Source organism: Scaptodrosophila lebanonensis, unplaced genomic scaffold (assembly GCF_003285725.1).
Source record: "Scaptodrosophila lebanonensis strain 11010-0011.00,11010-0021.00 unplaced genomic scaffold, SlebRS2 tig00000092-arrow-pilon, whole genome shotgun sequence".
Lineage (NCBI taxonomy): Eukaryota > Metazoa > Arthropoda > Insecta > Diptera > Drosophilidae > Scaptodrosophila > Scaptodrosophila lebanonensis.
In genome coordinates, this window is record NW_022060566.1 from 4,087,709 (window position 1) to 4,115,326 (window position 27,618).

The following is a 27,618-nucleotide window of genomic DNA, read 5'->3' on the forward strand; positions in this document are numbered from 1 at the left end:
CTTTGAAGGGCTGGACTTTTCTTTGGGATAATAAATACTTTTAGACAATTACTTAACTTTCCTTTTTCGAACAATTAAAATTTTTTGCTTTTAAACGCAGAAAGGGCTAATGTTTCCATATGATTCGATTAATTTTAAAGTCTGTCAGAGGGAAAATATTTCGTAATATGGCTTTCCAACAATCTAATTAGGTTTCAGGTATTTATGTAGAAATAGTGAATATATTCTGATTATGTTTTAGGTGAAAATATGGTTCTTTTTTATTTGGAGAAAGAAGAAGAAACTTGTTGTGGGTTTTTTGTATAAATATTCTGTTTTGAGGTTTCAATAAAAAAATAAAATAAAAACCACCCGCTTCAATTCGATTTCGCAAAGCGTTTTAACTGCCGCAGGCGATAAATGTCGTGGGCGGGCGGTGCAGCAGTCTGGAGCTCGTCGTCGCTGTCATCTCCGCCAGGCAGCAGACGACGCCGTCGTGGAGGCAGTGCCGTAACACTGTGCTGCACACCCGTGTACGTGCTCGTGTCGATAATCCAATGCACAGACTTCGCCAGATCGAATATTTTTGGCGTCAGATCGTTGTCACCGTTGGGTTGTGGGGCCGCTGCAACGATTTAGGAATAAAGAAAGCTCATAATTGCTCTTAATACAAGTATACTGACATCTCAGTTGGGTTTACTTACATTCTGGCAGGTTGAGGCGCATAAATATATCGAAGAGCATCTCGACGGACACAAATGGTCCACGGAAGGAGTTCGGTGGCGGCAGTGTGGCACATAAGGCGGCCAGAGCTGGCGGCTGTGGAAAGACACCGCCGGCCAACGGATGAGCACCCGGATGGGCACAAGGCCGTGGCTTGTAGGGAATCATTTGCGAGAAGTCTGGACGTGGTAGCTGCGGCACCGCCTCGCCATCATGATCATCATCAGCGCCGCCACCAATGCCACGCCCCGTGGAATTACTGCTCTGTACGCCACCACCACTGGCACCACCGACCCCCTTGTTCACAATAATGCCCACATTTTCCGCATAGCCAATAGACTTTAGCTCTGTGGTGGTGCAGGGATACAAGTCCAAAAATTTATAGCGATCCACCAACTGTGCCGTCTCCTTGCCCTCGTACTCTTTCAGCTGTAAAGGACGATTGATTGATTGATTGACTGATAGATAGCCAGAATAGGGAGATTGTCGGCACGTACGTTTTCGAAAACTGCGCTCCGCCGTCGCTCCACTTTCACAATACTGGACAAATCCCCAATGTTTGACTCGAATTCCAGAAACCGATTCCACACCTCAACGCTCTTGTGTGGGGAGAGTCCTCCAGAGCTGAGCACGCGCTCAAACAGCACACGCGTGTTGTTATCCTCGTTGAGATGTGATAAATAGTCTATATAACACATTACGTATTCGGGACTGCCACCGAAACGCTTTAATCCCAGCTCGAATATCCGAAAGGCTATCTCCTTATCCTTCGAGCAGTAATACTCCATAAGGGCGGCTGCTACAAAGATATGATAGCGCGACCGCACATCTTCACGTGCCTTCTTGAAGATGGCTCTCGCCGATTTAATGCCCTCGGCGCGCCGTGCAAACTTCATGTACTGTACATAGACCTAAAAATATGGTGTTGCACTATTTAATCGGGATTTACGAGCGTATAAAGGGCGCCCAAATCGGTGTAGAAGATGGTTGCCAATGCTTCTAACACTCAGAAGCGTATACAATTTTCACAGCCCTTTTATATCTGGAAAAGCTGCTCCAAATAGAAGTTTCTTTCCTTTGTGTAAATGAGCGGAGCATGAGGAAAGGCCTTTTGAATGAGTTTCTGATTTTACGAAAAGCACACTCGTTGCCTTCTGAACTTGTCGTATTCTAGTTCACGTTTTATTTTCCAAAATCTAGGGCAGTAGTTAAGTGTTTATTTTCAAGCAATCGTTTGGCCTCCCGGAGTAGTGAAATAAGTACTTGGATTGATTTTTAACGCACTTTTTTGTCAACAAAAATTCTTAAAAATTTGTATGTATAAAACATTTCACATCATGCTAATATTTACTTTAAAAAGACAATGTACAATGTACCATATTTTCCGATAGACTGGCCCCAAATCTTGAATAAATCTGTCAATTAGTTGCACAAATATCAACTCTTTAAATCAACACAAATATTGATGCTTAACATTATGCGCAAACGCCTAAAGTTGTGCTAATTATAATTTGTATTTAAGAAACGGATTTGAAATAAAGTGGATTCACATGTTGCCTTTCGCTTTTCAAAATTGCAACATATATGTATCTCATTCTATATGTTAGAATGCTAAGTATGTTCAGCCATCTAGAAAACCTTCTTACTATTCAAAAATTTATATTCATACTCGACAAAGTTAATGTGAAACATTATATTGATTATAAGTAGCCGCAGACAAGTTTATTGCCCACTTTTTGCGATGAGCGGATCCGAGAGGCTAGCTCACACGTACGTTTTAAAAGCAGTTGCTATTTTTTTTTTTTTTGATTATATATGAGTACGTTTCATTTACAAGTAGTTAAACATTTTTTGGCATATATTTAGCAAGTGATTTATTAATTCAAAAGTGACTTACCAGCGTGGGATCAATGTCCGGCAGGAGAAGCAGCTTGTTATACATGGCATGGACTTTCTCGTATTTGAGACGTCCCTCCTCGAAATCAGCATATGCAAAGTAGAGCAATGCATTGCGATTAAGTACACCATTAATTGAGCGCTCGAGTATGTTGCCACATTCATCCGCAAAGATTTTGGCTGCCTGTACGTCCTGTATTGCGAATACAAGGGAAATAATTAGCATGTTGTGAAGATAATGGACGGAATGTGCGTTCAACAATTCAAGCAATTACGTACGCCCTTTTCGGTCAGGACCCGTGCGCTGGTGTCCAGGAATTGCGAGGCCTGATGCCAAACGGCTGGATGATGTGTAAGCACCAACAAGCACTGTTCTGTTGCAAACATGACTCGGCGTGTGACCAGAGCAGTATCCTCAGTGCGTAGAGGATTCGATTTCTCATAGGTTATAAAACGTTTCCACAGCTCCACTTGTTTCATTTCCTCTTTGGACAGTGTGGGCGGCACTGCCGGTAAATTGCGATTAAGGCCTTTTGTATGATACTCCAACTCTTTAGCCACACGGCGTGCGTTCATGTAGTCTCTACAGGGCGATGTGAAGATTAAAAAGCATTAAATACAAGGCGACTTAGAATTAAATAATGTTTCAGCTGCATACTTGGAACGCTCCAAAATCATTTTCTCCGATATTATGGGATTGATGTTGTGCTCAAAGGCTATGTAATCTTTCCACAGCTGCTCAATGCCGACAATGGGCGTGACTACAGCCTTTTGGTAAACACGTCTCACGGCGGTAATCTTTTGATTCTCCGCATAACTACCCACTGCCTCGACTCCACGCAAAAAGTATATATAATCCTGCCAAATGCTGAACGAGTGCAAATCCATGCCGATCTTCTCCAACGCGAAATCATAAGCCTGTGCCATCTTTTCTCTGAAACCGAATAGGAAAATAGCTATTGCTGCTTAAGGTAAGATATGATTCTACTCACTTATGTGTGCTGAGACCGGCTTTAGTCTCCTTCACATAGGTCAAGTATAATTTCCACAAATCAATATTTAGAATTTTAACCAGGCAGCGCTGAAATAGTTTCTCCACACGTTCGAAATACCGACTCCGCATTTCCATTTCTATGTACAACTTCCAGTAGCGTGCTGTGGTGGGAAAGACATTAACCAGCGACTCGTACAGACTCCGCACCTCGTGTATTGGCCGCGTTTGGGCCTCGCGCAACATCACCGACCAGGATTCAATGTCATATGGCCGCAACTCAACGACTTGTTGGGCTCGCACCAAGCGCTCCATGCCCCATTCCTGCAAGTGGATGGTTTCATCATTAATAAGCCACACATTAACTACAAGGAAAGCTTAACTTACTATGTCGATTTTAATGAGATCCCGTGCCGTAGTCATTTTAATTTTCTGTGCCTCTACGTTTGCCGGCGTTGCTGACTTTTGCTCGTGTGACGCTCGCTCCCGCGATTGCCACTGTTGCCAATTGTTGTCGTTTGGGGTGTGTCTAAAACACACACGCTGTCTTTTTAGTTAGCAGTCAATGCCTCCTGTATTGCATTTTTATTTGCAAATGGCTAAATGTCATAATATACGCTTAAGCTATGCGTTTAGTATTGCTTATCGGAGAGTAGTTTCCCAGTAGTATTTTGTATCGATACATGAAAATATCGATATTGCACATTTGCGATATCATATGACAGCATGGTATTATATCAAAACGATACTGCCACTGCCACTGAAATAAAAATAGTTGAGTTTTGCAATTCAGTATTTCATGGCGAGGTATAGTAAACAGCTTTATTTTAAAAATGCATTTTTTATTAGTGGTTTTTGCGTTCGTCACCTGCTACAATATAACTGTTCATGCTGCTCTTATTTACAAAAGCGATAGTCGCATTACCAGATGGCAGCACTATGCCGATATGTTATATCGATGTTCCACTAAACACGACGTTTTGTCAAATGGCAACGTAGCGGCAACAAAAAGTAAAAGAAATAATATGGTGCATTAGTAATAGTTAGCTCATAAATTTAATCCAGCGCAGCTTAGATCAACGAGCGTACAAATATCAAACAATGCCAGATAAATAAATAAAAAGCGGTCTTAAATACATCCAACACACACACAAATCGCACTGGAGTGCTGTTGCTAGTGGAATCGAATGTTAAACAAGTGGTGCAAAAAAATTAACAAACAGCAACAACAATTTTAACAAAAGTAAGCTCTGTGTGCGTGTGAGTGTGTGCGCTTGGCGAAACGGCCACCATAAATCCCACTAAAGCAGTCGCTGGCAGTGCGCGCGAGAGAGAAGGCAGTTTTGCAAATGCAAATGGTTAGCGTTCGCTATTTCGTTGAGAGCCAAATTGTTTGTTAAAATAAAAATTGTAATTAAACGTTAATTGTGTTGGCAGCTACAGCATCAACAGCATTTAATAACGCGCATGCATGAGCTCGTGCAGTCTGCTTCCCACGACAACAACACAATAAAAAAGCAACAAGAACAACATATTGCTATCTAGTGGGAAATTTTATGCTGCTGCCTTACCAACGTTTTTATATTGAAGTTTTTTTGATTCTTTATTCACACACAAATAATTGATAAGTACAACAAAATTCTTTGTTACTGCCGTCGTCGCCGCCGCCCCTAAACTACAAAAAGCGACAACGACCACAACTACATACAGAGGCAGCAAGCAATCGCAGCATCAATACAAGCGCAACAAGAGCTGACGCCGCCTAAGACATTTTTAATAAAAGGAAATTAAATAAACTTACATAAATTAACAACACTACTGCAACACCAATAACAATACAGCGCTTATCATACACCAGCAACAACAACAACATTAACGGCAAACAGAAGAACAACAGTTCATCGTACATACATACATATTTATAGCAGTCACTCGCCGGCTACCGCAGCACTGTGCGTGTGAGCGAGAAAGCGCACACTCGTATGTTTGTCTCCGTGAATGTGGGAGCAAGGCACGGCACTGAACAACAACAACAACAGTAGCAGCAACAGAATAAAATCGGAAAAATTTGCGGACAGTGCACTTTTTTTTTTGTTTTTTGTTGTTTTTTTTGTTCCATCGTTCGGCCGCACTCAAAGTTTGAGGCCAACACCACCAAACTGTTAATTGCATCGACGGCAGCATCAGCAGCAGCGCCAAAATGGCTCGCGGCTTCGATCATCTGTTCAAGTTGCTTATAATTGGGGACAGTGGTAAGTGCATATCAATTTTTCTGGACAGCCGATGCATGAATATTCCTTCATTCATAACATTTGCCCTAAAAAATAACACTATTAATAGAACAGCAGCAGCCGCCAAAATCGTAAAACAAAACCAAACGCATTATTTGCCAGTGTGCCGAATTCCTATTGCCGGGCCTGGTTGCCCGTCTATGTAGGTATTTACCTTGCGGTTCAGCCCTATCTCGGCTGATCTGGCCAGAGACCGCCAGACATTAATAAGATATCGTGTCGAGGCCCATATACAGCAAAAAAACAAAAAAAAAAAAAACAAGAACAAATGTTTATTCAGCTTTATTTTTAAGTAAAAATTTACAAATAACACAAAATTCATTTTTATATTGAGAATTAGTTTAAAGTTTATCCAACTTTATTTTAACTTTCTATTTTTGTTTATTTATCAAAATAACAAAAATAACGCGACAGTATTGCTTATTACAATTTTCTATTTTCTATTTAAAGTGGGTAGATAGAATTTATAATTTAGATATCAAGACAGTTCTAGAGGACAATTCTATTCTATACTTTATGTAGATTTGTTTCCGGAGTTTCGAATTTTGGTTGGTTCTTATCTAACTGTATTTATAAATAATTATATTTTTCGTAAAAGATAAAGACGGGAGCGTTTTGTTTAACAACTTTCTTAACCGGAAATTAACGGCGAAATTTTTTTAAAACTGCTCGAACATTCTATATTTGTGATTTTTTGTGCCTAGCTATCCCATCCTTTTAATTATTTTGTATACCTCTTAATCAGATATTACATTTTATATTTATTTATTAGCTAAATATTGATTACTTATTTCTTTCAAAATCGGAACTGTTCTAATCCACTCATTCAATATATTATATGTTATTTGATTTTTAGTTTTCATCCTTGTGGGACATAAGTTTTCCCGATTAACATCTTTTATAACAATTACTTAATGCTAAAAAATTTGTGACTTTTGTTTGGTGAAGCAAATGTGTTCTTGATTGATAAAAGAGGTAATACGAGAATTGCTGCATTATAAAAGGAAAATTGAAAGGAAACGTAAAGTGGAAGAAGAGAATTAGTGGATTCGGCACACAACCAGGTCTTGATTGTTACAGTTATAAGAAAATCGTGTATCATCACATTATATTCCTAGTTTCTGTAACGCCTGTTATTCAAAGAAAACTGAATTGTTTTACGAGTTCAGATGTATTTGCGTTGAAATGTGAGATATTAAATAAATAATCGCCAATTTACTCAACTTTCGGGTCGCTTTTTGTTTGTAGGTGTAGGAAAATCCTCACTACTCATACGCTACTCAGATGACACATTCTCGGGTAGCTACATAACAACGATTGGTGTGGACTTTAAAATACGCACAGTGGTGATTGATGGATTGCGCGTTAAGCTTCAGATTTGGGATACGGCCGGACAGGAGCGATTCCGGACCATCACCAGCACCTATTATCGTGGCACGCACGGCGTGATTATCGTCTACGATGTGACGAATGGCGATTCGTTTGCGAATGTGCGGCGCTGGCTGGAGGAGATACAGAATAATTGCGATGTTGTGAACAAAGTATTAGGTGAGTTAAATGAACGCTTAAATGACCCGATCAATTTATAATTCATCATCACTTCTTCATCATTGCTTCAAAGTTGGCAATAAGAATGATGATCCCGATCGAAAGGTAGTCATCACGGAGGACGCGCAACGCTTTGCGCGACAAATGGATATTGAATTGTATGAGACATCCGCCAAAGATAACATCAACGTGGAGGAGATGTTTCTGTCGATAACGAGGCAGGTGTTGAACCACAAGTTGCGTACCGCCTCCAATGAGCAGCAGAAGGACACCATTAACTTGAAGCATCCGAAGAATAAACGAAAAAACAAATGTTGCAGTTGAAAGTGGTGTGTTTCGGGAAGGATGCTCGTAGTATACTGATTTATGTGGTTCGGTACAGCGACACATACACATACACACATATGCATATTATCGTATATTTAGATATACGTACATAATTTATAAATACACACAAACACACACACACACACATATATATACGAAAAAGAGTAAGAAACAAAATATATTGTTTTTTATGTACCTAAACACATATGTAGATCATTTTATAAAATGCCACACAGTCGTACATAATAATGAATTGTATTCGGCAAGTTAATATACAAGAAACAAAACAAACAAAAAAAATATATATATACAAAAATTAAGAAACAAAATGCATATTACATATTTATTTGAAGAAGAATACAAGCATACATATACATATTTATACAGAATATTGTATTTACAACGCTAACTAAATAGTTTGGTTATAAAATGCGCAAAAAATGAGATGAAAACAAAAACAATAATAATAATAAACAACAGACAACAGACAACAAACATTTACGCTTAAGGAAGAAGAAAAAAAAGTAATTTATTAAATATTGACTTGTATATTTTCTATTTGTTTATTGTTTTTCTTTTTTTCTTAAATTTTTGCCAACAACTAATTTTGTAACGTTTTTGCACAATTTTTTTGCTTGTACGCATATTTTTTTGTTTGATGGAATACCACTGCAAAGTAAAACTAATATTGTTAATCTAAACTTACACACCACATATGTATTTATGTAGCATTGGGCTGCGGTCAGACGTGCAAATAATTTGCACACATATTCTTGTTTTATGCTTCAACTTGGCCCCGAAATGTAAATGTAAGTCCCAAAGATGTTTGTTCCCCATAGAATTTCTATTGGTTTCAATTGAAATGCGACAGGTTTGGCTGCAAATTATTTGCCCGTCTGACCGTAGCTTTTATTACGCGATCTGCCAATTGCATAATTGTATCGTAGTTTATATAGAGGGGCCTCCAAATTGTTAAGCCAACATGTTGTTCAGTTCAGTATCGTGATCCAAATTATTGCGCCTTTAATGCTACTGCTCTCCCCCTATACCCAACTTCTTCTCCTCACCACCTCCCTCCCCATAAACTGTGCCACTTGTTGCGCCGCGTAAAAATAATTCTGACAACAAAATTTTTTGAAAGCGCAGCCACTCCAATGCAAAAGATTCATAGTATAACGATGTACGATAGCTCTTAAGTATGTATGTATGTAGGCAACGATTATTGCTGCGATGTGTTGGATATTAATATATACCCATATGTATATATATGTATGTATATGTATGTATGTATTTCGTTTGCTTTTCATGTACCACCTATCACCTATGTATGTACTCTCTGTGTGTAAATTATATATTCCAAGCGGCGCTGTATATTGAAACAGTAAACGATATTCTATTGTATATGGGCCTACATATATACATATATATCTTTATAAATGAAAGTATATATATATATATATATATATATATATATATATATATATATATTTAACAATAACAAATTATTTATGTATACGGCGACTTTGTTATTTCGATGGAGAAATTTCTAGATACAACATTTTTATAAACATTTACCCATATGGTTGTCATTTGTTCGGCAGCTGTAGAGTATATAGAGGGGACTGATCAATCTACATGTTTGTATGTATTATGTGACTACAAATTGAAAGTTTCATCGGCACGAGAATGGAGTTTTGGGGTACAAAATTATTTATATTTTGTTCTCTTTTAATTAAAAAATATTCATATATAATAAAAACAATATTTACGAAATAAATCCTTCATTTGGTGGCTGGGACCACCTATATTTCGATTGAAACTAAAATTGGAAAAACAAAAAGCAACAATTTAAGAAAATGTAGCACCACAACATCTCAAGATCAAGCATCTATAACTTTTAATATACTATAGATTTGAACTATATATTTGAATTTTATATTCAAATAACAGAAATTAATATTTGTTTGTGGTAGAAAGTTGAGATAACATTTCTTTTAAACATTTCTATTATATATGTATATATACAAGTAGGTAGCATAATGAACAGCACGACGAGCCGATTCCTTCCTTATCTTCATCTGTCTGTTTCTACGGAAATTAGACTAGCATGTTAAACATAGGCTTCCATTTTTTGATATCAAACTCGGCTGAATTTGGCTACCATATTATATATTATTATAATAGATGTCGTAGTAACGATCAAGTTTCTAATAATCGTATGTATGAAGTCTTATGTTTTTTAAAAGGTTATGGGAAACAAGTTGTATATTGGAAAAATGGTCGGTACAACCATAGTCGGATCAATGTTCTATATAGTATAGACGCCCGCTCCTATGGCGGTTATATAAATAAATTTGTTACTCAAACCGGAGAATTACACTTGCCAGGTTGTATACGACTCCGAGAGAGCAGATTATATTTATTCTGACTCTATCTAAAAACATAAAACATTTAAAATGATGGGCAATACGATATGTGAAAGATTTCTGTCAAAACGAAAACCATTCATGGTATGTAGAGCTCTTCAATTATATACAAAACTTTCTAGCGGCACTTTAAATAATCTGTAACAATTTTTATTATCCGTTAGCCCCGTAAAGCTTCTAAACAATATTGTCTTCAAATACAATTTTTATGCAATTGCGAATATTTCTTTTGATATCATCCACATTGATGCGTTTCATAGTTCATTCCTAAGCCCTGCTCAAAAAAGAAAGTCCAGGTCGATGCATTCAACCAATACTTCCTTGCTAAAAGCTTCTTTATAGTATCTTTTTTCAAAGCATAACATAAAAAAAGCCCAATTTATCCTTTTCAAAAAAACAAGCAGTGCTTAGTAGATTTCTTGCAACTTACCCTGATCTGAGTTTCAGTTTTATACAATTTCTTTTAGAGATCAAGAAACTGTGAACTTTTTCTTTTCTCGATGCATCCAATATTTCCTTGCTATGCGCTGTTTATATTATTTCCGGATATTAGATATTTCGTGGCTTGTTTATTATTCTGTAGTTTCGATAACTTCCAAAAATAGTAACACTTTAAATATAAGCCCAGTCAGTGATTTTTTAACAAGCAGTGCCAAGCAGTTCAGTGTTGTGGAAATGATTTTAATTGAAAACGATTATAATAAAATGTGTATTTTTGTAGAGTACGTATTTAGTACTAAGAGTAATTTTTGTACCGACTGTTCCTATCGCAGCCATATTAAATAATGAATCTATACGAGTATGTGGCTTGAAATAAACTTGCTCTGCGTGTGGATGAAACAATTCTCTATCCCAAAATTCGGTGCTCCTAGCTGTTTTAGTTCTAAAGTTATCGAGTTATAGGCGGACAAAGGGACAGACGGGCATGATAATATAGGAAACAGCTATGTCGATCCAAAAGGTTCGATTACTTCAAAAATGCGGGACAACAAGAATCAGCCCAGTCCATGATATTCAAACAAGCAGTGCAAAGCAGTTCATTTGCATTAAGCCTGATGTCTAGGTCGTAACGATTTGCGATTTTTGATCTTTGATTATCGATTGCTGATTTGCCTCTGCCGACCGCTTGTGATGACTGTTTTAATAAAATAATCTGATTTTAGTATTTCTCATTATCAAAAAAAATTGCATAATTTCTACGGGCAGCATTTTCATTATTGTGTCAAAATCGATATCAAGCAAACATAATATTTTCCCGATTGTTGTTTTGTGATTTCGATTAACATTTATACTTATCCGAATCACAAATCACAGCGGTCAGCAGGTGAAATCCGTAATGATCGATCACAAATCACAAATCGCAAATCGGTACGACCTGCTGAACGCGCCCAATGATTTCAATTGAAATCATAAATATACAAAATCTATAATTTTGTCTCTCTGTACAGCTTATCGGGAGTAGCACGATAGGTACATACATATATACTCGTGGAAAGTTCCTTAGCTGCTTGGTTTGTTGTGTGGTTTTTCAAAAATGCATTTAACAGGAGTAGAGTGTTTATTTAAAATAAATTATGATTAGAGAAAGCGACTGGATTATTAGCTTTACGTAATCAACTGCATTTTGTATACAGTGGGCGGTGGCAGGGAATACGGCTTAAGTCACGCCCTTTCAATGATACTTGGCGACGGGGAAGGTGCGCGTCTGCCGGCAGGAGACCAAAGCATCGCCCGACTGTCCTGGCGGGCATTTGCAGACGGCCAGGTGGGCCTTTGGCTCGCAGGTGGCACCCGCAGCACACTTTCCAATGCACGGATTGACGCACTGATAGTTAATGCAGGCCTTGTTGTCCGGACACTCATTGTTGCTCAGACACTCGCCCTAGAATGAAATGAGTAGAGAGTTAGAGACGTGCTTTGGAGAAAAGCCAGTGGGGACTTACGCGGGAGCAGTGCGTTAGCGGATTTCCTGTGTGTCCGGGCAGGCAATTACAAACGGGCCGCTCTCGTCCGGTATTGTCGTGGCCGGGCACGCAAATGGCATTCGTGCCACAGGGATTGGGTGAGCACAGGTCCTCTGAAAATTTGAACAACTTATTAATATTGCTGGCTCGAAGGGATGTGCACGCAGCTTAGCTTGTGTACCTTTGGTGAAAGGACGACAGCGCACGAAGGGATCGCCGGTCATGTCCCGAGGACAGCTGCAGACAGGCGTCAAGCCACGCAAATTGCAGTCGGCTCCAACGCCACAGGCACCCTCGCATGTATTCTTGCAGATGCCGTAGAAGCAGGCCGGCCGATTGGACGGACAGTCCACGTCGCCATAACATTCCGGACGACATTCCGTATAGGGACTGCCAATGTAGCCTTTGGGACAATCGCAGACAGCCCGATGATTCGCCACCGTGTTGCATGTGGCACCCGTGCCGCACTGTCCACAGGCGGGCACACACTTGTAGTTGCTGCACATGTCCCGGGCCGAGCAGTCGCCGTCATGCTCGCACTCATGGCGACATCCGCTCAACGGATTTCCCAGATAACCATGCAGGCAGGAGCAGGTGGGTACGCCGTTTATGATCTCGCATTTGGTGTTGATGCCGCAGGGACTGGGGTGGCATTGCTCCTCTAAAAGCGAACATACCTCAAGAGGTTAGTTAATTGTCTGCCAGTTGTGCCCCCCGCCCAACTCGTTTTAGAAATTCAGCTCATTTGGTACACCCTGTACCCAAAGGGTAAAAGGGTTGACTAACAAAAAAAAAACGTCCTAAAAGCCGGCTTAGACTAAAATATGGCATGGCTCAGAATCTAGTGCTAGTGTTTCTTTTTGTTAGTCGAAGAGAAGAACAAACTACTCACCTGGATCGGACAAACGGCATGAGGTGTATGGATCGCCTTGATAGCCAGCTGGACAGCTGCATACGGCCACATGATTACGGGGCTATAAGAAATCCGAAATATATATTATTGAAAATCAAAAGGAATTAATGGAGTTCCTATGGCAGCTTGAATCTAGTATAAAGAACCGAGTTTGATGAAACTTTACATTATGATAAGGAATTATAAAAAACTCATAATAACCAATTAATTGGTTAATTGATTGAATTAATTTGATATCTTAAAAGTTGTTGGTAAAAAGACTGCTTAGTACAGCAATCGTTTCTATGCAGAGATTTTCATAATAATGCAGAATATCATGAGGAATAAAGAAATTAAAAAAAAAAAAAAAATAATTTAAAGATATTTTGCTAAACAGAGAAGTAATCCCGCTTCGAGTGATTTTTGCACCCATCCATTCCATGGCAGCTATATAAAATAATAAAGCTATACCTGGTTTGCAAAAAACTTGATCTACATATGGAAAAGGCAAGACTTCGTACAAAATTTGGAGTCTCTAGCAATTATGGTTTTAAAGTTATCGGCGGTCATACAGACGGACAGACGAACGGAAGAATGGCAGGATAGAGGGATAAGTCTGTGTACTATATATCGATATGTGCCTATAACATGGTGTTGCATTACATTTGTCGCTTAGACTTTCTAGTAAGCCCTCGGATATGTCTAAAAATTGGATACTTACCTCGCAGTTGGAGCCAATTCCGCAGGCGCCCACACAGGGGTTGACACAGCGATTGTTCTTGCATTGAAGGTCACCGCGGCAGTCGATGTTGTCCAGGCACTCGCCTCGATTACAATGGGTGAGGGGATTACCGCTGTGGCCGGGTGGACAGGAGCAGACCGGACGGCCGCCGGCGGTCTCCTGGCAAACGGCATTCAAGCCGCACGGGTTTCCGTAGCACCCGTACGTTTGGGCAGCTGCGACAGGGCGAGATGGAGAAAAGGGGCGTACGTTGTGTAAAGGTGTCGATTGTGCATGGTGGGAAGTTAAAAATAAGGTGATATCGATACGAATATATACAAGTACAATAGATATGTGGGTATTGTGGGCATTGTTACGCGATTACTACACAACTAAATACATACATACTTGTATATACATAATTATAATACAAAAAAAACAAAATAAAATTACATATAGTAAGTATATGGTTAGATCGGTGCGCTCTCTGTTGCTTGGATGTTAGGTAAAGGCGTAGTAGAATTGGAGCATTTGTAAATACCACGTGTGTAGGTCTGATCTCGATATATAACGCGCTCCAGTGCACGTCCATCGCCATAGGTGTAATACGTACGATATGTGCAATTCACACACCTTTTCTCAGTTTTTTTACCTGTTGTCAGTTTTGGCAGAACCATAAGAGCCAGTAGCACTAACGCCAGCCCCCATAGTTGTTGATGTGGCAGCTGAAAAGGCGATCGACAGAGAGAGAGAGAGAGAGAGAGAAAGGGGGAAAATGTTAGATCTACCATATTCGGAATGGGAATATTAATGGGCAGAAGCTTGGCCTCAAATGCCCAGCTAAGTACATTGAAAAGCTAATAAAGAGGCGTTTATTTACTGCCAACGCACAAACGATCGCTACTTTAACAAACAAAATCAAATCAAATCAACTTTAGAACTTAAAACGTTTCCGACAGCCATAAACTTGTTGCTAGGCTGTGTGGGCGAAACATTCGCTGAACATGAACTTCAAAATTCGAAATCAGAAATCGCCTCAAAATGTGGCTGTCAGCGGAAATTCCGACAATAAGCGTCTTGTTAAAGCAACAATACAAATTGATGCAAATAGGTAGATGAATTAAATTAAATGAAATGAAATAGTTGTGGTTTCTTGGCTTGCACAGAATCCGCCAAACATCTCTTTCTGTGTGCCTTCTAAGAAAGACTCTCTTCTTTGAAGATCGGGGTCATTATTTATTTCACACAGATTATGATTATTGAGCATGATTAATGAGAAAGAGTGATTAATAATGAGAATGAACGTTCGGATTCGTTCGATCTTTAAAACATATAGAACTGACATCACAATGAATCTGTCTAACCGAACCTAAGCTTGAGTAATAGATATAATTATGTGTAGCCATAAAAAAAATAAGTAATGCCACCACACAGTGACAAAATTACGGTCAGTTTGGAAACCCCTTGGCTAAGTACAAAAATACTGCTGAATGTTTTCGAAATCTCGAGCTATCTTAATTAGAAACTTTTTTGTATACCATTAATATAATAGTTCACAATGAAACGCTACCAATTCGTACGTTTTATATATGTATATATATGGTTGCTGCAAAAAATAAATAAATAAATTGGGATTTATTATTTCAAATAATAAAAAAAAAAACTTCACAGTCAATCGTTGAAGGCTCTACTTACTGGGAGCTGTTGAGCAAAAGAAAGGGTTTTCATATTTCATCCACAGTTTTTGCTTATCTCGTTATCTAAGCCGAAGATTACAATTTGTGTCAGATCCTCATTTTTCAATCACTGTAAGAATCCTATATATCGAAGAAGTTATAGAAACGCAAACAAAATCCTAGAACAAAAGAAACGCAGAAACTACTCCCTTCATTCGAATTCTGTCAATTAAAATAAATAAATAAATTAATATACATAATGATGAAATGAATTAAATAATAACCGATACACAAAAATAGTATGTGTTGACTGAAAAATTGGTAATCAACGCACAGCTCAAATGATTAGAGTGAGGAAGCGAGCTTCCTTTAAAAAAATTTAAACTCCAAAAGGGGGAAAAGGTCGTATGAATAAACTATATTTTATATCTGAACGAATTCAAACTTGATTTTTGTACTGTTAGAATGCAAACAAACCAAACTTTATTCAGAATTTTTGGTAATTTTTCTTGGGAACTGATTTATAGAGCTCGAATTGTAATAATAAAGATGTTATACCATTATGTTATACCAACTAATCAAATACGATGATTTGGTTCAAGAAGCCTGTTTTTTTGTGTGTTATGTATGACATAATAAAACGCTTGTACTCTTTGGTGTGCAGTGTATTCTTCAAAAGGTTAGCAAAGCGCGTTCTCTGGCATGAATCATCCTCATTAGTTAAGTGAGCAAACATCGGCAAATAAGATGAATAATATGACAAACATTCTCAGCCATTCAGTCCAGCTAAGTAACATAATTGCTTGTGATATTTAACCTGACAGCTCGCACCTAATTTGGAGCGAGCAAATCGTTTTATTAGAATAAACTCAGCCCATTGAAATGTCGTTGGAGGTGGCCTTTATTTAAAAAAAAAAACGACAACAACGTATTTTGTTTGTTTTGGTGACACTCAACGAGGAAAAAAAAACTTTATGCAAATTAGTTGTCGCTTCGCTGAAATCGAGAAGCCTCCAGTCCAAAAAGGCATGATCTAATTAAGATATATGTATTAGGCTGCTCATGCACTCGTAGGTAGCAACTGCTTAATGCCTGCCTAGAATTAATAGTATAGGGCTTCATGTCAGGAAACGATTGAGAAAAAGTCCCCCTTCCATATTGGGTATTACTCATTATTATTTTTCTACTTTATATAAGCAGCTATATGTCAAAAAATGATACTATATATACAGTTTTTGTATCTTGAAAACTTAAAAATAAACTAATATAAATGTTTTAGTTAACAGGAGAGTGTAAGTATCTTCAAACTTAACATTATTTATTGAAGAACTTTGGGTAATAATAAATAGAAAATTTACTTCTGAAATGGCTCAATGGAACTATCCAATCACAACTATAAAGTCTAAAATTAAATTGGGGAAATTCTTGTGTTAGGCTCATTAGTTATCTCGTTCGATAATAATAACAATTTATTATCTTTTCTTAATTATATTTAGAAACATTTAACCTCAAAAGGAGGTTGATATTTAGTACAGTTGATATTTTAAGTACTGCTATAACCAATTTATTAATAGGAACTTTTTTGTTCTAAACATTCTTGTAGTAATCTGATTTTAAAGAACTTTAATAGCTACCAGCTTTATTAAATATGTCTTCATAAACGAAAAGGTTATCATACATAGAGTGATTGTTCCACCGATCAAGCCTATGCCATCTATATAAAATCATAAGGCGAATCTGCAGACCAATTTCGTCCCTAGCTAGCCCTAGTTATCAGTGTTCATACAGACGGACCAGCGTACGTTTTCAAGTATTTTCAGACCCTCACATAAATGGCCAATAAAAGTGCATTTACTGCCAATTTGTTTGATGTGTACTTATGCAGCTGAGCAGCAGTGTGCATTGCTCATAGGTATATTTATTGATCTGCTCTAAGATCGGCTCCGATGTCAGCAGAGTTCGCTCGCAACGAATATTGTTAAATAAACAAAATAGTAAGTTGGGGAATTTGTAATGACGCTTCAACAATACTCAACTCAATACTCGAATGCGTATTTGTTGTTACTGTTGTTCGCTGTAGTTCTTGTTGTTTTATGTTTTTATTTTCTTTTTATTTTTATACTTAAGTGCGTTGTTTCCGTGGAAAAAATTGAGTATTTTCCTCACGTACTTTATGTCAGGCCTTGTTAATGGCTTTTCTTTGTATGGTTATTTAGCAGAGACAAACAAACAAACAAAATATAGTTTTTTTAAGCAGACTTTAAGTAAGTTTTATAATTTTGTTTACACTGAATCAAGTTAATCGATCTAATATTGGTGCCACTCACCATAATGCAGTTTTATGTTCTACTATATTTCGATCTTTCTTTTCACAACCGAACTTTGGTTTTTTTCAATAACAGCAAAAAAAAATTAATTATGGTTTTAAAAAAATATAAATATGGCTAAGTGATTTATGTCGGTCGAAACGCTCGATTTGAACTGAATCGGCTTATAGACGAACATCGGCTATTTATAAGCGAGAGGTGTCGAGCGAGACTCAGAGCGCGCCTCCAAAAAGGCCGCGAAGCGCCAATCAGCTGAGAATGCGCGATTCTGGCCAACACTAAGGCGTTTCTGGCGTCATCATCAGCCCGTCGTTGTCGCTGTTGTTGTAGTTGTTGTTGTTGTTGTAGTTGAATTGACAAACTTGGTATGATGTTTGCGAGTCGGAACTGCTTTTGCTTTTGCTTTGGCTGTCATTTTGTTTGATTTTAATTAGAAGTCATTTGTTGTATGTGTAAGATACATATATGTATGTATATACTTATGTATATATGTATACAGATTCATTCATTCATTCATTCATTCATTTGTTTGTGCGCAGTTACGGCAAATATGTACATATATACATACATACTTATATATACATAAGTATGTACACAGCTATTTATTTATAAACGCGTACTTGACGACTTGAGGTTTATCTTTTGCATATGCGTAGGCGTCCGATTTGTTTCTCTTTCTGTTTTTGTTTTGATTTTTGTTTCAATTTTGTCGTCGTCTCCGACAGCAATACTCTTCCCTGAGCTATACATAGTTGTAACGACATCGTGACTGCGAGTTCGAAAACCCCAATCCACCTACTAGTATTCGGAAATAAGCTGCACAACATTAAGGGTTATCCAAAATAATAATTTCATGCGATTTTTATCGCATTTGCAGTCAGTTGAGTTTCTGTTCTAATTTAAATTCAAATCAAAAATATAAAGAACTGCCTAATTTTGGAAATAAGTTGGAATGTAGTATATATGTGTATATGTCCTTCAGCGAACTACTTTTGTGGCCTCGATTCCCCGGAGCCCGTATTTGAGTTTCGGACATAGAATTGTTGATGGAAATAGATTTTTCTAAAAATTCCCTTTTATTTTGGAATGCACCCTGTAAGAAAAAATATCAACTGAATCCCCATTAAAGTACTTCCTTACTCCAGAATTAGCTTCTACTGTGCCTTTTTTCTAGTACTTAATTATTATTATTAATTACTATTCAAGATTCATTTCCATAATTATACAATCTATTATATTATCTCTCTTTTGTTTAAAAGAGGAACTGCTTCAATTATTTTCATACTTGCTAATTAGTTTGAGGGATTATTAACAAAACAAACTTCCCAAAAAATTACTCCTTCAATATGCATGTCTTAGTTCAATATTTAAAATTGATTAACAATTAGAATTATTTGTTCAGTAATTGTTGGATGAATCAAATCTCTTTATGGCATTTCTTCTATTAGCCATTTAAGATGAATAATAAATAACTGGGCAACTAAACCACCCATACGGGGGCAACAAAGTCCGCCTCGTTGAGCCCGATAACCGATAAGCTCGTCAAAGTCTCCCTTCTGTATGGTGCAGAGTGAAATAAACTTTGAAATGCTTTTAAATTATTAAGCAATTGTTATGCTTTGCGTTGTTATTATTATTGTTCTCTATGTTTGAAAAACTCGTATTTTCGCCCAACACTATGCCATTCAATGCAGTAAACAGTTCCACGAGAAGGTCGTGTAATAAGTAAGAATTGCAAAAAACAAATCTTGAAACGAAAACAATCGATAGTAGAAATTGTTGAAAGTCGTCGAAATTGGAAATGACAGCAGCTGTAATTTTTTTATTTTAATTTTTGAAGATACTTTGAATATTTTCTAGGACTACCTAATATTTAAACTGCTAGTCTATTGGATAGTCTAGCAGTACAGTAGTAGTACAAAGAATCAATTAAACTGAACAAAAAACTAAGTAAATATCAAAATATTATATTATATTTATTATTATATATTATATAATATATATATATTATATTATTATATTCATTTCCTGATATTTTTCTTCAACGTATTTCTACAGTATAATTTGATTAGCTGGTGATTTCGTATGAAAATAATAACGTTTGGTGCATCCTATTTAATAGCCTTGTACTTCAGCGCCTCATATCGGCAGTCATTTTTCGCCATTTTCAATGAATACTATAATTGTTAGTTGCGCCATCTATGAAATGTTTGAAAAATTAAAAGTGATCAACCAACAATTTCATGTGAGACAATTTGCATGAAACGAAACACGTATGGCAGGGGCGTGAGCGGATTTACAGTTATGATTTTTGATTCCTTGCCTTCACTTTTATATTCTTAGAGAGCATTCTGCTTGCAGCTGCAATGCAAGGCTTAGTTTTTCTCCGCCTGTTGAACGCGTCGCGCCTTTTGTTTGGAGTTGCCGAAAACTCTGTGAAAATGTTTAATTAATAGTTTAAATATTAGAAATTTAAATATTAGAAATTTATGTATTAGAAATATTACATATTAAGTTGTGTGTGAAGTGTTCTTAATGTGTTTATTAATGCGAGAATACCGCGCGATTAATGTGCTGCGTACACATATACATACTTATGTATGTGTGTGCCTTAATTTGTGTTTTTATTTTTTTAAGTGTTTTTAAATGTGATTTAAATAAGTAAAGGTGTTCAATTTGAAAAGAATTGTTAATTAAAGCGATCGCAATTAATCTGTATGTAAATTTAAGTACGCAGCGATTTATATTTGATATTTTTTTCATGTACATACATACATACATATGTATGTATGCACACGTATGAATAGGTTTCACTCACAGTGGTCTTTTATATTAGAGGACAAAATGTCACCATAACATAACAGATACACAAAAAAAGAAAGAAAAAACTCAATTTACAGAACTTGCCGAATGTGTTGTATAACAGACTGCTAACTTGCCTACATTTGTGTGTTGAGTCTGTTGAGTGAAGACGTACCAACAAGTTGGAGTGTGGGTGGTCGAGCGCCCCAACTTGTCGCAAAGGACCAAGAGAGCGCAGTTAGATCGATCAGAAAAGCAAGAGGGCGTACGAATTCTCTTAAAAAATGTTGAGTAATAAAGTAAGCATGGAAGACACAATTATACTTAATAAATAATTGGCAAGTCGAGACAATTCCTTTTATCCGGGTTTTGCACAACTAAAGAAATCACAATTAATAGTTATAGTCAAAAATACAACGTCTGCCAATGCTTCGCCAGCAGCTCTCTCTGTACTGTACAGATACAAGTACACATCCGTAGATGCTCATGCATATAAGTGTACGCTTTTTGGAATTAATTTATTTTATTTTTATGCTCTGTACATGAAATGTACAATGTATAAATAAATTTTAGTTAAAAATTAAAGTTATGCTAGCTGCCTTTTTAGCATAACTGCCTTTAAAGTCTGTGCAAAGTATTGGAGGCAGCTAAGAAAATTATACTGTACTTGGCAGTCAGCAGCAATTTACCAATATTTATTTTGCAATGGCATATGCTATAGCTATGGCTTCAAACAAACTAAAATTATAAATGATTAGCAAAATCTTTCTAAAAGAATTCTGCTATATCGATTCTTAAATATCCAGTACCTTTTTCCCTTTTCCTCCAACAGCCATTCAACGTAAATAAAATTTGTTGCACCAATCATTCCAATGTTAGCTATATGATATAGTATAGCTTCGATTTAGACAACGATATATCATATAAATAAAAAAGGTTTTGGTGCTGTGAATGATTTCTGGTCCGATCATTTCTTTGACAGCTTTATAATAAAGAAAATCGATTTGTATAAAACTCTTTCTAAAGAGAAAAGTTTTGGGTACAAAGATTGATATGCAAAAAAAGGTGATTGGTTCCTTATCTCTACAGAAATATATATGAAATTTTTAATTTTTAAACCGTTGTATATCAAAATCGTGTAAAAAAAGACCGTGTAAAAACAGAATTAGGTGTATTGTTAAACTCTATGCACTACTCATGCACTCTATATAAGATCTATTTCTGAACACAAAATTGTTCAATGACAGCTATATAAAGTAAGGCTATTTGGGGTTTGTAATGGATAGGACATACGAAATTTTATGTTTCTAGCTGCAATGGTTCAAAAGTTACAAATATTTGAATAATGGACGGGTACAGGGTATAGAATTGATCAAAGAAATATTCGATTTCCAATTCATTTTTGTCTTACCTTAAAAGTGCATTTATTGAAAGTATGAAAAGAATTAACAAATTAATTTGTTTTTATTTTCTAATTCCTAAAATTTGGCTATTCAAGTGGCAAGAAGCTTCATATTTCAGTGAACAGTGGAAAAAAAGTAGACAAGAATAAATGTTCACACCAAATTGGGAATTATAAATACTTCTTCATATAAATAGATTATCAATAAAAAGCAAAAACATTGTTTTCTGTCTCTGAGGAGAACATTTCCTAAACCAGTCAAGATTTGTACAACAACATTTATTTTAAAAGAAAGTCTAATTAAAAAAAAAAACAGTTGAAAAGAAGAATCAACAGAGGGGTGCCATATGGTAGACATATAAGCAGCTTTGACCATTTAACCACAATTCTTGTGTCTGTAAAATTATTAATTATTAACGACTGATAACTTAAAGATGGATACAGGAACTGGGGAACTATACTCAGCAGATTTGAGCTCAGCATCTGCTCACACAAACTGCCCGAATACTGCTCTAGCTTCCAGGCGGAAGAGTTCGCCATAAAGGCTGTAAAAAAGCTCTAAAGCTCTACAAATCTAGGGTTTTAACTTATTTGTAGACAGCCAGGCAGGTAAAAATGCTTACAAGGACCCATATATTTATTTATTTAGTTGATATCTATTGGATACCTACATACAAATTTGGAAAATTGGCACCTGAAAGCTATTATTATGTACTGTGTGCCACAGAAGATGGTCGACTCTCTGGCAAGAGAAAAGGCAGCTCCAGCTTAAACAAGTTATTGAAAATAACTTATAATGGGATTGGGATGGGGGTGCATTACATCTTAAACTGCCTAGGGCTTAGGGGTATATAAATACCAAGTTTAGTTGGACTCGTCTTGCCACACTGATCAAGAATATAGGAATATAGTTTGCAGGGTCTGCCATGCCTTCCTTTGTGTTGTTACTGAAGGCCTCAGATGCACTGGCCATAAAATCACATTGAAATATAGGATTTATTACAAGCTATAATTATAAATAAATATATATACAAACAGTTTACTTCTATCCTAAGAATGTAATAACACATTTACGCAGCTGCGTGACGGCATTTTTGGTTATGCGTAGATCATTAATTAAGCTGATGGTATTCCTAAATTAAATGACAGCAATATCCTTACAACTGGATCCACCAACTATGGCCAAAGATGAGCGGAAGAACTACAAGTTGACGGCACTTTCTCACCTCCAATAATTCACTAACCGCATTCAAATAGATATCTAAAGTTAAAGCCATATTTACCTGGCAGTTAAGCAAAGGTTTCTTAAGTTATATAATCTAAAGAGCGAGCTTATTGTTAATGTTTGTAGTTAAGTCGTCAATGCCCTTATCTGAATGTCTATTATAAATTACACTGTCTGCATATATGGGCACTGTATTTATTATTATGTATACCTCTGTATCTATATGAGGGCGTTTCCTCTTGTTCTGTATTCTGTGTTGGCGCAACAACAACACAAGAACTGTTGTGTTCTAAAGAGACAAAATAAAAACAAACACGTGCTCAATAGGTACTCAGCATTTCTTATTAATAGTTTTATACTAGTTTTTACTTTAGTGTCGACTATTTGCGACAATTTCCAGGACAATGGATATGTGTTTAATGTGCTTTAAAAAGGTAATTGCATTTATTTTCAACAACTTAACTGATTGCTTACAATAGTTGCCATATAATTGGCCAATTAGCATTTCTTCGATTCCTTAAAATGTGGGCCAATTGTAATTTATTGAAATGGATATTTTATTGTCGGCCTTCGCTTCTGAGCCACTTATTTCATCATTAAGAAATGAGACAAAAAATAACTAAATATTACTCATCGGCTTGTTGGATGTTTATCGCCAATATATATATTTATATTGTATTTTCAAGAATTCGAAATATGCCCAAGTTTGCATTCGCACTCAATCGGAATCAGTATTTTAATATGAGTATTTAAACAAATTCGGCGCAAATCTTACTCATCAGAAATGTTTATAGCAATATTGGTGAATAATTGCACAAGAGCTGAGCTCGATAGCCTATAAATGAATATTCGTGAACAGCTCCAAAAATGTATTAAAGGTTTTTTGTTTTGTTTGAATGTTATACTACTTGTATTTAAAACGTCATTTGGTGAAATAAAAATGTCAGTTTCAATTCAATCAGGTTAAATATTTACTTCGACTAGTGGCCACCGACGCTTGTTTTCCAACTTAATAATGGTTGATGGTGCACGGTTGAGGAACTTGAAGGGAAGCTGTGTTTCTATAAACAAATATACTTATGAAGTAAACTCCTTAAATCACTCATCACTTTATAACGTTAACGAGCACATGTTTGATTGGCTCACAATATGAGCATAATATTTAGGAAATTAGAAAAGAAATTGGTACAGTTCCTTGCCTCAATTTCGGGTAAAATTTTAGTACAATTCTCCTTAGAGTTCCTCAAGGATTCAAATTGGTTTTGTAGGATTGGAGGAAAGGGGGTTTCTAGAAGGTAGCATACCTGCAAATTGTGAAAATTGTCAGCTGAAAGTCGTTCTTATACGCTGTGCGTCACAGAACTTAAATATTCTGGTCTACATATTTAAGTGAGAAAAAGTCGAATTAACAACGATCAGATTTTACACTGAGATTTTTAGTTGGTCTCAGCTGAATTACCACAGTTGTATTTCAAAGAACTCCTTGCCACCATATCCTGTTGCAATAATGTACGATAATATGTGTACTTTGCAAAAAAATTTGTGTTGATGAATGAGGGTATTGAATAATTTGGATGAGATCTGTTGGATAAAACCTATTCTAAGATTTCTCGCAAAGGATTCTTAAACTGTACCTTTATTTGTCAATAAATGCATGCGTATTCTAACAAAGCTGCCTTGGAAATGTTGAGGTACACCTGTACATTATAAGTCCCATTTAAAATAATACAAATTTCAGCCCAAAGCTGGATAAAATTGCACTGGAACTCATTGTATTTTTTTCAACTACATTCGCATTTAGAGTTTTGATATCTAAGATTCTCAAGCTCGACGCAAGAGTTTTAAAATAATACAAATTCCAGCCCCAAATTCGGTAAAATCGCATTAGAACTATTTTTTCAACTATTTTTTTCAACAACAGCACATTTTATTTAGAGTATTTAGAGTTGCGATATCTAAGATTCTCAAGTTTTTCTGTGTATTGCATATTTTTTGTGAAGTGCCATTCGTGGGCTACCTGGTGGTTTGTTCCCAAACGCACATATATGTTTGGTGCGAGAATGGTGATTGTATTTAGTAGCTCGTGTTAAAGTGCTTATTATGAACTTTCTAGGTTCACGCCAATTTGCATAATTTTCCAATAATGTGTCGCCAGAAATTTACCACAAACTTGCCTATAAGAATGGCCTGCACTGCGACTGGACTAGAATTTCCGTACAGGATGTGCCCAACTGTTGACTCGACGCGGGCCATGGACTACCACTGGTTGTTGTGGCGTTACATGGGTCTTAATCCGCCAAACTTGGATGATGGGTTACTGATGCGATTGTACAATGTGCACAGGATTGTTTGGAATTTCCTATTCGCCGTCTGCTTTCCACTGACAATACTCATAAATTGTTTTGTGTCCGAATCCTTCATGGAGCTCTGCGAGAATCTCTTTGTGGCCCTGCCAGACTCATTTGCAATTATCAAATACGCCAACTTGTGGCGGGTGCGTGGCCAATTAAAGCAGGTGCATCAAATCCTGCGTCGACTGGACGGTCGTCTGCATACGTTGGAGGAGCAGGCAATCATTTTGAGCGCCGAACGTCAGTGTAAGCGAATCTTCAAGGCGGTAATAATTCTATTTACTGAAATACTTTTCAATGCGGGATTGGTCGTTTATTGGTCGCCCACCCGTCAATTGCTATTTCCGTCCTGGTTCCCCTGGAACTGGTGGGAGACTCGGCAGCGTTTTATGGCAACTCTGCTGCTCCAGTTGGTGGGCCTCTTGATGCACGCCCTGATTGTGGCGGGCAATGATACGAATCCGCAGGCATATCTCACTATGGTGGCCGCACACATCAAAGCCCTCTCCATGCGTATCAGTAGCTTGGGGCATGAAGTTGGCCAGAGCCAGGAGCAGGTCTATCTTTCGCTGAGAGACTGTATTGAGGATCACATAATCATTTTAGAGTTACGTCTCTTTCTAACTGACTGCTCTACCTCATACTCATTGGCAACATTATTTGTAGATTGATGGATACTCTGGATAAATCGCTTTCGCTGGCCTGTTTCTTTCAGTTCTTCTGCACGGCCATGTCTCAGTGCGCCCTGGGTGTATTCATCTTCTATATCGACCTGAGTCCGTCTAAAACGGTGTTTCTCTTATTTATGTTTTTGGCCCTCACAATGGAGACTTTGATAATTTGCTATGCCGCCGAGTTGGTCTTCTACGAGGGCGAGCAGCTCACCATCGCCATTTACTCATGCAATTGGGTGGACCAGCATCTGAAATTTCGACGGGCATTGCTTTTAATGTTGCAGCGATCCCAGAAAATTAGGGTGGTTGTGGCGGCCAACTTTATACCGGTACGAATGGCTACCCTGTTGGCGGTGAGTTAAATAGGTGAATCAATAATTTCGATTGTAAGTGAAAGTTCGTTAAATCGATGGTCATTTTTATTTTCATTATATTTTGATTGACATAGTTCGCAAACCATTAACAGTCGTTTCAATTGCACTCCTGCAGGGTTGCATTTGCTCTTATCGCTTACATTTTACAAGTTTTCCATGCATTTTCCTTTACATCCATTCAGAAGTTGCTTAACAATATTGAGTGAAACAATCGATCTAACATTTCGAGTCTACGCTTGCAACGTTGAATTCTTATCGAGTGCCACTTACGTTTTCTAATACAAATATTGTTACAGGTGTTTAGGGGAGCCTATTCGATGTTTACACTGCTACGAAACGTAAACATGAGGGAATAAGTAACCGACAGCATCTAAAATCTACACCGTTTATAAAATCTGATGCAATATGTCTGACGAATATAAAAGTTAGACTTTGTCTACGAATTTCAATTTGCACTTTGTTTTGAACTTGAAATAATCTATATAAGTAGTATTTGCGAATTTTACCTATTCATGTTAAATTATTTAATTATTTAGAGCTGCAATGTCTAATAAACAATATTAGAAATAATTGTTTGTATACCAATTCTTAGGCATATCTGACGCTGTCATAAGGTCCGTAAAAGGTCTTCGCTTGAAGAACAAAAACTCATTCCATTTGATATCTTTTTGCTAAAGTAAGTGTTAACATTTAATTTCTTTAATTTGTTTGCACATAGAATGTAATTGTTCTGCTCAATAGGTACTCAGCATTTCTTATTAATAGTTTTATACTAGTTTATGCTTTAGTGTCGACTATTTGCGACAATTTCCAGGACAATGGATATTTGTTTAATGTGCTTTGAAAAGTTAATTGCATTTCATTTCAACAACTTAACTGATTGCTTACAATAGTTGCCATATAATTGGCCAATTAGCATTTCTTCGATTCCTTAAAATGTGGCCCAATTGTAATTTATTGAAATGGATATTTTATTGTCGGCCTTCGCTTCTGAGCCACTTATTTCATCATTAAGAAATGAGACAAAAA

At 36.8% G+C, this 27,618-nt stretch overlaps 4 protein-coding genes across 6 annotated transcripts; 2 read left to right on the top strand and 2 right to left on the bottom strand.

Moving 5' to 3' along the window:
* Window positions 1–248: 248 nt before the first annotated feature.
* On the bottom strand, window positions 249–4,236 carry LOC115627182 (protein suppressor of forked). Its single transcript, XM_030522783.1, has 8 exons — window positions 3,977–4,236; window positions 3,591–3,913; window positions 3,257–3,532; window positions 2,878–3,181; window positions 2,600–2,791; window positions 1,200–1,613; window positions 684–1,131; window positions 249–604 (listed from the first exon to the last, which is right to left on the bottom strand). Exons 1-8 carry the CDS (start codon window positions 4,010–4,012, stop codon window positions 357–359), a joined length of 2,241 nt encoding a protein of 746 aa, XP_030378643.1. The 5' UTR covers window positions 4,013–4,236; the 3' UTR covers window positions 249–356.
* Window positions 4,237–4,608: 372 nt separating this feature from the next.
* LOC115627183 (ras-related protein Rab-35) lies at window positions 4,609–8,228 on the top strand. Its single transcript, XM_030522786.1, has 3 exons — window positions 4,609–5,841; window positions 7,129–7,428; window positions 7,502–8,228. Exons 1-3 carry the CDS (start codon window positions 5,790–5,792, stop codon window positions 7,750–7,752), a joined length of 603 nt encoding a protein of 200 aa, XP_030378646.1. The 5' UTR covers window positions 4,609–5,789; the 3' UTR covers window positions 7,753–8,228.
* A 3,492-nt stretch (window positions 8,229–11,720) lies between these two features.
* Window positions 11,721–17,896, bottom strand: LOC115627096 (neurogenic locus notch homolog protein 1). Of its 3 annotated transcripts, none has more exons than XM_030522651.1 (7): window positions 17,762–17,896; window positions 14,300–14,483; window positions 13,759–13,994; window positions 13,038–13,119; window positions 12,327–12,806; window positions 12,125–12,258; window positions 11,721–12,063 (listed from the first exon to the last, which is right to left on the bottom strand). In XM_030522651.1, exons 1-7 carry the CDS (start codon window positions 17,762–17,764, stop codon window positions 11,854–11,856), a joined length of 1,329 nt encoding a protein of 442 aa, XP_030378511.1. In that variant the 5' UTR covers window positions 17,765–17,896; the 3' UTR covers window positions 11,721–11,853. The 3 variants fall into 3 exon arrangements, with proteins under 3 accessions (XP_030378511.1, XP_030378510.1, XP_030378509.1); XM_030522650.1 differs by lacking the exon at window positions 17,762–17,896 and adding an exon at window positions 15,454–15,698; XM_030522649.1 differs by lacking the exon at window positions 17,762–17,896 and having other exon boundaries at window positions 14,300–15,387.
* Window positions 17,897–25,372: 7,476 nt separating this feature from the next.
* Window positions 25,373–26,945, top strand: LOC115627392 (putative odorant receptor 19b). The gene is made up of 3 exons (XM_030523046.1): window positions 25,373–26,148; window positions 26,208–26,568; window positions 26,886–26,945. The coding sequence occupies exons 1-3, from the start codon at window positions 25,373–25,375 to the stop codon at window positions 26,943–26,945; spliced, it is 1,197 nt and encodes a 398-aa protein (XP_030378906.1).
* The last annotated feature ends 673 nt before the right edge of the window (window positions 26,946–27,618 follow it).

What these genes read in the sequence shown, in the direction of transcription:
- LOC115627182 (XM_030522783.1), bottom strand. Translation starts at nt 4,012, where the DNA reads ATGACTACGGCACGGGATCTCATTAAAATCGACATA. An exon ending in ATGATTTTGGAGCGTTCCAA is followed by an intron (nt 3,182 to 3,256) that starts GTATGCAGCTGA and finishes ATCGCCCTGTAG; the next exon opens with AGACTACATGAACGCACGCC. An exon ending in GGAGCGCAGTTTTCGAAAAC is followed by an intron (nt 1,132 to 1,199) that starts GTACGTGCCGAC and finishes CGTCCTTTACAG; the next exon opens with CTGAAAGAGTACGAGGGCAA.
- LOC115627183 (XM_030522786.1), top strand. Translation starts at nt 5,790, where the DNA reads ATGGCTCGCGGCTTCGATCATCTGTTCAAGTTGCTTATAATTGGGGAC. An exon ending in GCTTATAATTGGGGACAGTG is followed by an intron (nt 5,842 to 7,128) that starts GTAAGTGCATAT and finishes TTTTGTTTGTAG; the next exon opens with GTGTAGGAAAATCCTCACTA. An exon ending in TGTTGTGAACAAAGTATTAG is followed by an intron (nt 7,429 to 7,501) that starts GTGAGTTAAATG and finishes ATTGCTTCAAAG; the next exon opens with TTGGCAATAAGAATGATGAT.
- LOC115627096 (XM_030522649.1), bottom strand. Translation starts at nt 14,549, where the DNA reads ATGGTAGATCTAACATTTTCCCCCTTTCTCTCTCTCTCTCTCTCTCTC. An exon ending in GAATTGGCTCCAACTGCGAG is followed by an intron (nt 13,120 to 13,758) that starts GTAAGTATCCAA and finishes GATTTCTTATAG; the next exon opens with CCCCGTAATCATGTGGCCGT. An exon ending in CTGTCGTCCTTTCACCAAAG is followed by an intron (nt 12,259 to 12,326) that starts GTACACAAGCTA and finishes TCAAATTTTCAG; the next exon opens with AGGACCTGTGCTCACCCAAT.
- LOC115627392 (XM_030523046.1), top strand. Translation starts at nt 25,373, where the DNA reads ATGGCCTGCACTGCGACTGGACTAGAATTTCCGTACAGGATGTGCCCA. An exon ending in GATCACATAATCATTTTAGA is followed by an intron (nt 26,149 to 26,207) that starts GTTACGTCTCTT and finishes CATTATTTGTAG; the next exon opens with ATTGATGGATACTCTGGATA. An exon ending in GAATGGCTACCCTGTTGGCG is followed by an intron (nt 26,569 to 26,885) that starts GTGAGTTAAATA and finishes ATATTGTTACAG; the next exon opens with GTGTTTAGGGGAGCCTATTC.